At 36.0% G+C, this 11,015-nt stretch overlaps 1 protein-coding gene across 1 annotated transcript; it reads right to left on the bottom strand.

The window, feature by feature from the left end:
- Window positions 1–258: 258 nt before the first annotated feature.
- Window positions 259–10,815, bottom strand: LOC107818594 (uncharacterized). Its single transcript, XM_075248005.1, has 18 exons — window positions 10,690–10,815; window positions 10,271–10,580; window positions 5,311–5,520; window positions 4,761–4,819; window positions 4,385–4,522; window positions 3,409–3,483; window positions 3,218–3,301; window positions 3,058–3,119; window positions 2,790–2,859; window positions 2,341–2,416; window positions 2,112–2,242; window positions 1,676–1,735; window positions 1,462–1,536; window positions 1,286–1,390; window positions 1,117–1,212; window positions 954–1,034; window positions 773–874; window positions 259–677 (listed from the first exon to the last, which is right to left on the bottom strand). Exons 1-18 carry the CDS (start codon window positions 10,729–10,731, stop codon window positions 609–611), a joined length of 1,845 nt encoding a protein of 614 aa, XP_075104106.1. The 5' UTR covers window positions 10,732–10,815; the 3' UTR covers window positions 259–608.
- Between the last annotated feature and the right edge of the window lie 200 nt (window positions 10,816–11,015).

Raw genomic sequence — 11,015 nt, 5'->3', positions numbered from 1 at the left:
TACAATTCCCTTTCTTTTTCTTTATTCTTGGTTTTTCCTGTCCCCTATTATTTCAAGGTGAAGGATAAGCAATAGAACGCAGCACATTTATCAGAATGCTTCAGAAAAGTTGAATGACTATAAGGTAGCTTGTTTCGTCCTTTACCATCGAATAGGCTCAAAGATAGGGAACCAAAAACAACATAAAGAGCTTAAAAATGAATCTTAATACTAAAAAAAACAACCAAAAAAAAAAATGAAGTTCCCAATAGGAATACATCGTTGAATCTGTTATGTATTACAATAACCTAACAATTATTATTGAAGAATTGTCGTATACATGCCACTTACATTATCAAATGAGAAGACTAAAAGAAGAATTCTTTGACAATATCAGTACATAGCTCAATACCAAAATTCCCACCCTTACCCACCACTCAAGAATTCAGACACAAAAGGGAACTAAGGGTGACTCTTGATCCACACAAGTGGAAAGAATATCATGGTGGGCTGTGATTCTATTCCCTAAAAAGAAAAAAAGACTGACAAAATCCTCCAATGCACCCATGCCCCAACCTCAAGAATAGAAAGTAGGAGAAAAATATATTTGATCAAAGGAGTGTAGTATTTTAGAACATAACAGCAAGCTCCTTCTCAGTCATCTCAAACACATGGTCTCTTGCATCTGTGAGAGCTGTCTGAAATTTGGAAATCCATCCAGATGTTGTGAGGATCTAAAAATTGTGTAAAACAGCTGAAGATGAGAATAAAATAGGGTGTCATACGAAGATACCTGCCCTAGTTTGGTGAGGAAGTTGCTGGTAAGATTTATGGATGTGAGTCTTACATCTTCATTTGCCTTCAGTGCTTGAGCGATGGAGAAAGCTCCTTCATCCTGTGCACACGAGAGACTAAGTTTGCAAGAAGCTAAAGTTTATCGAGACAGGAGGCTGTACTAAAAAGGAGTTACATACTCTAATTTCATTGAACCCTAAATTGAGTGTTGTCAAAGCTTCATTGACCACCTTTAAACTCCGAGCAAGGCAGATTGCACCCTGAAAAGGAGATAGTTATTGTACTTCGAGGGAAATTGAAGATTGCCGCAGGATGAATGAACTATAAACTACTAATTAAAACCTCGTCTCTAAGTCCATTGGCTCGCAAGTCTAGAGTAGAGATGGTACTATTGTACTTTAACATGTCAGCAATTTCCTCCGCACCTTTGGCTCCAATCTGTAATAAAATTAGGTAAGCATGCCAAAAGAGTTGAATAAAGAGAGCTTATATGAAACAATCCATCAATTACCTGACACCAACCAAGCATGAGATCTTTCACATTTCCATGAAACTTGAGGACCTCTGCTAATGCCTTCGCCCCCTCTGGTCCAATGGGGTTGTAACCAAGCTCTAACTGTGTGTAAGAAATTTTAAGTATCTCTTTTTCGAGACATCAGTAAAAGGAAACATTTTGATGAAACTCACTGAGGTAATGACAGAATTATCTTTCAGGACTTCTGCTAAGGCACTGATACCCTTAGAATGTATGTCATTGCCCCCCTGTAAAATTTTCACAGAACTTCAGTCATCAAAGGTATGCAAATACCACTATGAAAATAATGCTTGACTAAGAAACAACAACCTCCTCCCTGAACAAACAAGAAATATTAAATAAAATAGAAAAGAAACAACAGCTTACTAGATCTATGTTAGTTATTGAGCGGTTCTCCTTCAAAGCTTCTGCAATTTTTTCAGCTCCCTGACGGATATCAATTGGGGAGGAAAAAAGGAAAAGTCAATGCATATCGAGATTGAAGTCCGGACCCGCTCACATAAAAATAAAAAAAACCTTAGTTCATTCAACATCTTCCAGTTACTACCATGGGCCAAGCAAGCCTTCTAATTTTCTTTTGGCTATCCCAACGTGATAAAACCCAGTCGGAAATTATCTTCTTTAATGTTTGGAACCATTAAGTTTTTTCTCGACCACGCGATCTAACCCTATGCTCTGCTTTCAATAATGAACAACTATCACATTCAGCTCCAACCAAGTCATACTCTTCATGTTTTTCTCTATCAATCAACCGTTAACCTTCCCCAAAAGAACATGTGAAAGTTCTAAATGATTCAATTACCTCATCTTTGATGTCATTCATATAGAGGTTCAACCATAGTAAGCTTTTGCTTTTTTTGGCATATTCTGCTACGTGAAATGCACCTCTAGCAGTAATTGAGTTGTTGGCCATGTCAAGTAAGACAAGTTTCCCTGCAGACATATAATGGTGACGCATGTAACTCCACAAATATGCACAAGACACAACACGAATATGGTAAAGAATGGTTAATTATACATCATAAGCAAACCTTTACGCGAAGATAGGCCAGAAATTAATGCCCGTACTCCTTCATCACCAATAGAGTTCCCTTGCAAATAAAGTTCCTGCACATACAGAAACATTTCAAGCATAGTTGAAGAAATAAGGGTTTTTAGGATATATAGTGCTCCCATAGGTAAACAGAGAAAGTTTCTTTAATGACATTAAGCGCATTAGCATGCTATCCTAGTGTCAGCAGTCACAGAGAAAATTAAATGGTAGCTATTGAAAATTTTGAAAACAGCTCTTCTAAGCGATCAAATTGAAACATGAGAGCAGAGAGTAAAATTCACAAAATACCAACAAATTGTCCAAGGAGACAGAAGCAAGATATCAAGGTTACGAGAAGCTCAATAATTTGCCAGGTCAAAAGAAAAAAAAGAAACTGAAAAGGGTAAGGAGGTGCGTGTGGGACGGAGGAATTGATCAGAAACGTACCCTCAAAGATTTATTGCCCTCCAGGCCTTTAGCCAAAGCTGCAGCCCCTAACGCACCACCATAGTTGCCACTGAACAGTAAATTGAAGCACATAAATTGAAGGATATAAGGGAAAATTAAAAAAAATAACAAAAGTTAATGTGTCTTCACAATTCAAATCCCTCATCCCACCCCCCATAACCCAAAAACAAATAGGAAACTGCTAAAATTGGACATATGACAAATGGACAAGCAAAGACAAAAACATAGCGGAAGAAATTTTGCTCACTTGAGATGTAACGATTGTAAACTTTTATTCTCAAGAAGTGATCCAGCAAGACCTGAAAATCCCTATCTCCATATTCAAATCAAACAGGTTTTCCTTCAGAAATAGAGATAGTAAAAAATTAGAACAATACAAATTACAAGTTCTGCTTAAAGAAACATACAGAATAGTCAATCTGATTATTGTTTAGTTCAACTACACGCAAAGTTGAATTTTTTTTCAGCATTTCACCAATAGCTTTCGCTCCCTGCAAAGTCCAGATAAACCATTGCCAAAAACATTTTTAGCGATAATTGATCTTAAAGCAGAAAATATATAGCAACTGGACTTTAAATACTAAAAGCATATGCTAACCTCATCTCCTAGGCCGGTGCTGTTTAGCTGGAGCTTTTGAATACCAGAGTTGTTTGCCAGTATATCACATAGACACTGTGAATGTAAATTTTTATTAATGAACTTCAGAATATTACAATTGAACAGCTCATGAATGACAATCTGGAAGAGAAAGACTTGCGGGTTAACTGATATATTCTCTAACAAGTTGTTTGCATAAAGTAATAATTAGAGAAACGAAAACTGCTTCAGATAACCAATTAGCAGCTTCTAAGCATGAAATTTCTGGACTTGAGAGAAACAAATCTGCTAACGGCCTCAGTTTGATGCTTTTCCTTAAGACCAACAAACTCAGGGAATGCAAAAAACTCTGACTCAGACTAACACGATATATGGTAACATATGCACAACCATAAATACCAAATATTCATGTTGATCCTGAAGTGCCTAGAGACACATAAGAAGTACAATAGAAAATATGGGTGCAAACAGGAGTGGCAAACGGGCGGGTCGGATTGGATATGGTTCGGGTCGAAACGGGTAATGAAAAACGGATAAATTATCCGACCCGACCCATGTTTAATACGGATAAAAAACGGGTTAACCGACGGATAATATGGATAACCATATTATCCATGACTTCTTGAATATGAACACTTTTGAGAGAATTCCTAGTGTTCCAAACTTGAGGAACCCCAATTTGAGACTTTACAAATGTAAAAGTTAAACTCATTAGTTATCCATTGATTACCCATTGGTTATCCATTTTCTAAATGGATAATATGGTTCTTATCCATATTTGACCCATTTTTAAAAAGTTCATTATCCAACCCATTTTTTAGTGGATAATATTTTGCCACCCCTAGGTGCAAATATGCATGTTAAATTGGAACGATAGTCAAGCAAGTGTACAGGAAAAGTTAAGATCAGCTTAGTAGCCATCTGTCTTGCAAGAATTTAATGCTTTAAAATTCCACCTATACTATCTGTGCATTACCTTGGCTCCTTCATCTCCAATAGCATTTCCAGATAGGTTAAGAGTCTTTAGTGCAATATTTGATTGCAAGATTCCATCAAAGGCCTTCAATCCTTCGGCAGTTATTCCATTAGCAGCAAAATTCACTTCCTCTGCTGTCTGGAAATAACACGCAAGGAAAGGCAGCGTATGTTGGTAAGAAACCAAGCTTGTTCAAAAAAATTATTCAACGAATAATAATAAGGTTTTCGTTGTTACTTGTCTACATTACAATCATCCTCTTAGATTAACAAGACAGACCATGGTGAAACGTCTTGTACTAATAATGTCAAACTCTATACCGATAAAGGATGGAGGAAGAGGGGGTAAAAAGAGAGAGAGGCAAAAAATACATTACCTTATTATACGCTAAACTCTCTGCTAGGAAAATTAGCCCGTCATTTCCAAAGTTTCGACCTGCCAAACACAAAAATGTTCAACCAAGCACCTTGCGACTTGAAAATTATAATTCCATAATCAGTAAGTAAACCATGCCTAGTCACAAAACAAGGAAAATGCAGCAAAGATTTGAACATGGTGTCTTGAGCTTGGGGGCTTGGGGTTGGGTGTGTGTGTTGGGGGGACGTAAAATTGCAACAAGTCTAGGATATTTTCTTAAGACACTATCAGTAAGCAAAACATGTTTTATCACAAAGCAAGGTAGAAAACACAACATCTTTGGTATTTGTTGTTTTCTTTTGAGGGGTGGGGTGGGTGCTAAAAATTAACAAGTTTAGGCAAATCTTTTTCAGGCATCATCACTTTCCTGAAAACCATAAACAATTAAAGTTCCTGATCTAAGCTTTTCAAAAAAAAAGTAGATATCTATTTATGACAGCACTTAGCATAGTTTGAACACCAATTTTAATATGTGAAGCAGCTGAGTCAGCAACTGAGTGCAATTTTACCTGACATGTCAACAATGCTGAAAGATCTAAGCTCTTTAGCAAACTCATTAAGCCTTAGCTTGGATTCTCTTTCAATCTTTTCACCAAAACCAGGTAACAAGTTTGTCCCAGGAACGACGAACCAATTTACTCCTTGAGTAAATTTGCTTTCTTCTGATGAAGTCTTGGCTGGTTTGGGTAAAAGAATTTTCTCCACCAGCTTCCACAAAACTGTCAACTGAACACATAGATTAGCACAATATAGATAATCTTCCTTTTATTTAAGATTACTATTTCTGGTCACAGTTATAGGTAGAAATATTCTTCAGTCAAACTGCGAAGTTCATACAAGGACTCAACCTCCAGAAAAGAAATCACCGGCTAAAGTAGAAAGGAATCAAAGGATACTACTTGTAACAAGTACAAAGAGAAAGGAGTAGCTATAGAAGATGGCAAGGGCCTATAGTCAATGGTGGAACCAGTGAAACAATGTGGTAGAACTAAGAACTTTATTCTTTCTGAAGATGCAGAGTTAAGCAGCTTCATCAATTCTTTTTTGAAGAAGAGGTACGGTCTGAGTACACACTAACCTCCCCAAACCCCACTTGTGGGATTAGATTGGGTTTGTTGTTATTGTTGTTGTAGAAAGAGCTCTTGGGAATGTAGACCTCTTTTTTGATAAAGTTGAGAATGTAAAAAACTCTAAAAGCTAGAATTAATTAGAAGCAATAAAATAAGTGCTTGATGAATTGTTTATAAGAATTTGACAGTGTAAAAAACAACAACAACAACAACAAACCCATCGTAATCCCACAAGTGGGATCTGGGGAGAATAGTATGTACGCAGACCTTACCCCTACCTTATGAAGATAGGGAGGTTATTTCCAGTAAACCCTCGGAGACGGTGTAAAAAAAGGAGAAATAAACTCTTTTTGAAATCAAAGGTTAACCGCATATAAGAGAACTCCTTATCTAAATGTGTTGAGGTATATTAAGTAAGATTTAGGAAGTTTAAACCATAAAAAACATTAAGAAGGAAGTTTACTAACTTTAGGATTCTAATTAATATAACATAATGATTAAGAAAATCTTAGACAATATTAGTATTGATTCACTTGACTTTCAAGAATAACATAATCACTAAAAAAATTAACAATATTTTAAACGATTCTCTCGACTTAAACATGCCTCTTCAAATTCAAAATGGTGAAATAACTTGATATTTCTCAAGAAGAAATACCAAAAAGTCACTGGAGGAAATAGTTGCTGAATGTCCTGTCAGTAGAAAACGATCACCAAAATGAGAAGGCAGTGGTGGAATTTTTTTCTCCTGAAAAGTTACTAGTAATTGCATAGCGAAAGAAAGTGCTTCTTGCAGCACGCATGACAAGGAATTACTGTCTACGAAAAAGAAATAAGGTCAGGTAAATCTCTAGGACATCAATGATGCAACTCGAACTGGCACTAAATAGTAACCTATAAAGTACTAGAAAAGTTGTGGTGCCATCAGAAAGACACGATAACACCAGAACAGCTATCAAAAAGAAAGTGACACCAGAAGGATCAATAAGAAAGAGGCACGATTAGTAAAACACACACAAAAAAAAAAGGAATGTCGGTCGGGCTGGCCGTATACTGCGACACGTCGATAGGCAGAAATTATTTAAGCCCTTGCTAAGATATGTAACACTTGAAAAGGGAAAAAGAAGAAATCTTTGGAAAAAATAATTCTTAACAGAACACAACATGGCTCCTTATATAGGATGTTTAGCCTACATTACATTAGATTTTCTAGCTTTTGGAATTCTTAAAATATTATGACATTATCATTAAGAATATTTTTCACAATTACTAATGATTCTGGTAAGAATTCCACATTATTGAGGGTATGGACTATAGATGAAGTGATTATATGGTTCAACATTATATTAGAGCAGGCAAAGGTCCTGAGTTCAAGTTTCACCACCACTTGTATCACAATGAATTTTCATGTACTTGGCTCTTGGAAAAGAGCTAGTCCCGCAAGTGAGGGGACATGTGTAGATATAAAGATAAATAAAGACGCTTTCTCTAATAGCTTTAACAAAATTTAAAAGTTCTATTAATTTCTAGCAATTACATAATTAAGAAGAATACTCCCCTTCCTGATTCTCTTGACTTTCAGGAGACAGTCAAATGAAGACTGCATAAAATGTGGGACAAGTCATCACACACGACATGTCCGTCAAGAATAGAACTAAAGTTGACAACTAAAAGATGACAACCAGACTTAAGGTCATCTTGAGCAAGCCTCATTATAACAAAAGAGTTAGTTCAAGGAATGAATTAATGAAGCTGTTGCATCATCTATTCCTCAAAAGCTGTAAGAGAAATCGCTGACTTAGAGGGGATATACATTTTCCAATGGCTAACCTATATTAGATAATTAAGAAAAAGAAACAATTAAATGACTGCAACAGATTGCCAACTAAATAAGAGGCGGGTCAAAATGTCAAAGTACACAATCCATTCATGGGAATAAACGCACCGAAATATTTAAAATGATACAAAGTGCTAAAAAATGAAAACGGCAATCCTATTTCGCTGTAACGAGCTAACTGGAATTTTTTTGAACTAACGGCAATCCCATCAAGAATAAAACTATAGTTGACAACTAAAAGATGACAACCAGACTTAAAGGTCATCTTGAGCAAGCCTCATTACAAGAAAAGAGTTAGTTCAAAGAATGAATTAGTGAAGCTGTTGCATCATCTATTCCTCAAAAGCTGTAAGAGAAATCGCTGACTTAGAGGGGATATACATTTTCCAATGGCTAACCCATATTAGATAATTAAGAAAAAGAAACAATTAAATGGTTGCAACAGATTGCCAACTAAATAAGAGGTAGGTCAAAATGTCAAAGTACACAATCCATTCATGGGAATAAATGCACTGAAACATTTAAAATGATACAAAGTCCTAAAAAATGAAAACGGCAATCCTATTTTGCTGTAACAAGCTAACTGGAATTTTTTTGATCAAGTAAGATGTATTAATTAAAAATGCACCCAGTAGATGCTGAGAATTGCAAGTAAAAGAATAGAAAAAAAGAAGCAATAGCTCCTGAAACAGTGATCATCCTATATGCCTTCTAAAGAGCTAATAAAGTCAAAAAGCTGATCAAAAACATTTACAGTGTGATGTTTACTCCAGCAAAAAGTATTGTAAGGCATCAATACTTCAAAGCATGAATAGAAGAAGAGTTTCCTTCGAAGCATCTGCTATTCCTTTCTAGCCATAGACACCAAAAATAGAAGCTGGGACACCAAAAACGAGCTAACTGGAATTAATGACTGTAAGTTTGAGTTTGAACACACGTGCTGCACTTCTAAGTTCTAAATGTGAGCCTAAATGCGAAGACAATTACAAGCTCTTTTCTGTTCACTTATTTTCTTAAATCTTAATCATAAACAACTTAATAAAAAGAGGGTGATTTACCGCAGGATGTACTGCTTTAAAGACTTTAGCTTCATAGGTGAACTACTGAGTCTGACCATAGTGCCAAGCACTCAGATAATTTGAAACTTCATTATTAAGTAGAAAAGTTTCTCACAAGACCTCATGAAAGCCTTCCTTTCTTTTTGGATACCGCATGAAGCCTGACCTATTCAAGCATTCATTGATTGTTTTTTCTTTTGGGAGAATGGTAAAGATTTCACTGGGATAATGATGGTGTTTGGGCTAGCTTGTGCACACACCGACTATTCAATTGGGTACCTATCACCTTCTATCAGCACATGTACTGAGTAACTCTATCCACTAAGGCATAGCCAGATTGGAAGAAATCACTCAGTGTTGTCTCTGCTGAGATTTGAACCCTAGTCTCAAAAGTTTGCACTTATTTCCTTGACTAGTGCCAATCTCCAGCATCTGCCTAAATTGGAACACCATTTACATTTTCCCCCTACCCTAAATATTAAAGCCTTTCCTAGACCACTAATTTGGCATGGCGAAGAGGAAAAAAGCAAGAATGCAAGAACAACAACGAGCAAATTTTATTTAGTTTGCAAAAGTTATAAGGTACATTGATATTGAGTTTAAGCTGATGCGAAAAGATGGAATTGTGATCTCAAGAAATTAAACAGAACATAAAAAGACAATAATAAACACCTAAACAATGGAAAACATACACTTGAGCTTATTATTTTTAATCCTGCTTCAAAAATCCAATAGCAATCTTCCTTTGAAATTTTTTCCAATTCTTCTCAATTCTCATTACGGCATCCGCTACACCGACAGTATTTCAACAAAGTTGTAAGGTGTAAAAGTTAGATTGAAAGTAAAAGGCAGTGAGAGAGAGACCCTATTAAAAAATTAAGTTAAAAGATATTCATACTCTCAGAAACAATAGATACATCTCATCTTAATGACCTATATGTAAACTTCTTTGAATTGTGATTCTTGGTATACTTACTAGTATTAACTAAAGCTAAAAGTACACAAAACGCAAACTACTCGTGTAAAGAGTTTAAGTTCGTTAAATTGATGGATTAAAAGATATTTATACAACCAGGTCACTTATTAGATTATCCAAGCAAATCTCTACGCAAAATATTAATTGGTAAAAAGGTAAGTAACCTACAATCACAGGTTAAACTACATTGATAGTTGACGTAAAAGATGTTTGCTTAAATATTTTGTTTGAGGGAACCATTTTGATGTAGATAATCCTATTTTATTTCTTGATTTTCTAAGCTCCATGAGTATTTCGGTGGATATGGTTGTATGTTTTGCAGGGAGATTTATCTCTTTTGTTATCAGTTTCTGGATCCTCTGGATGCTTCTATTCATGAAATATTACTATACCTGATCAAAAATCTACACTGAGTGTAAAAACTCATCTTCTATATCCATTCCGCTTCAATCCAGTAGTCTTCGTAAAAGATTAGCAAACACTAAATCCAGTACAAAAAAAGATAAAAAGAAGGCAAAATGTGAATACCAAAAGAGATAACCACAAAAGCACCGGCGGGCACAACAAAAGAAGCAATTTGATCAACAGGTAATGTTGGCGCTTGAGCTTGTGATTCCTTGTAAACTCTCCGAGAACTCGACGAACGTCTCGAACCGGTACTACTAGACGAGGAAGCTCGAACAATTACCCGTTTCAATTGCAAGCATTTACTTCTACTACAACTACTACTAAAATACAGTGACGGCGATATAGGAAGCAAAACGTAGCTGCTGTACGAGCTGTTCAATGCTTGGTCCCTTCCAAACCCTAGTTTTCTCCGATGAAATTCAAAATTCACCTAAAATTTACCACAAAAAAAGAGAGGGGAAATTAGATTTTAATTTTTGTTTGAGAATTTAGTTTATTTATAGTAAATGGATGAGGTAGAAGGTAGAGAATGGGTTTACCGTTGAGTGAGAGCATAGAGAGAGTGCAGAAGCTGAGCCCATGGAGTTAGTGCGACTGAGAGAGAGAGAGAGAGAGAGAGAGAGAGAGAGAGTTGCAGAAGAGGAGATAAAGCGCGGCGTTGCAATGATGATGATCTGAGAATTTTGGGCCAAGACGACATGTAATAGTGTTCTTGAATTTGTTGGGCTTGATTCCAGACTATTTGCTGGGCCTCTCTTGGGAGACATACATAAAGAGCACAGAAACCCATTGGACTTCATGGGATGGACTAGGTTAGAAATGGCGTGGGATAGCCACTTTTTAACATGGTATTTAGTTTTTATCC

The sequence above is a fragment of the Nicotiana tabacum genome, chromosome 24, assembly GCF_000715075.1.
Source record: "Nicotiana tabacum cultivar K326 chromosome 24, ASM71507v2, whole genome shotgun sequence".
Lineage (NCBI taxonomy): Eukaryota > Viridiplantae > Streptophyta > Magnoliopsida > Solanales > Solanaceae > Nicotiana > Nicotiana tabacum.
The sequence above is the reverse complement of the archived record's forward strand: the minus strand, read 5'-3'. Positions and strand labels throughout refer to the sequence as shown.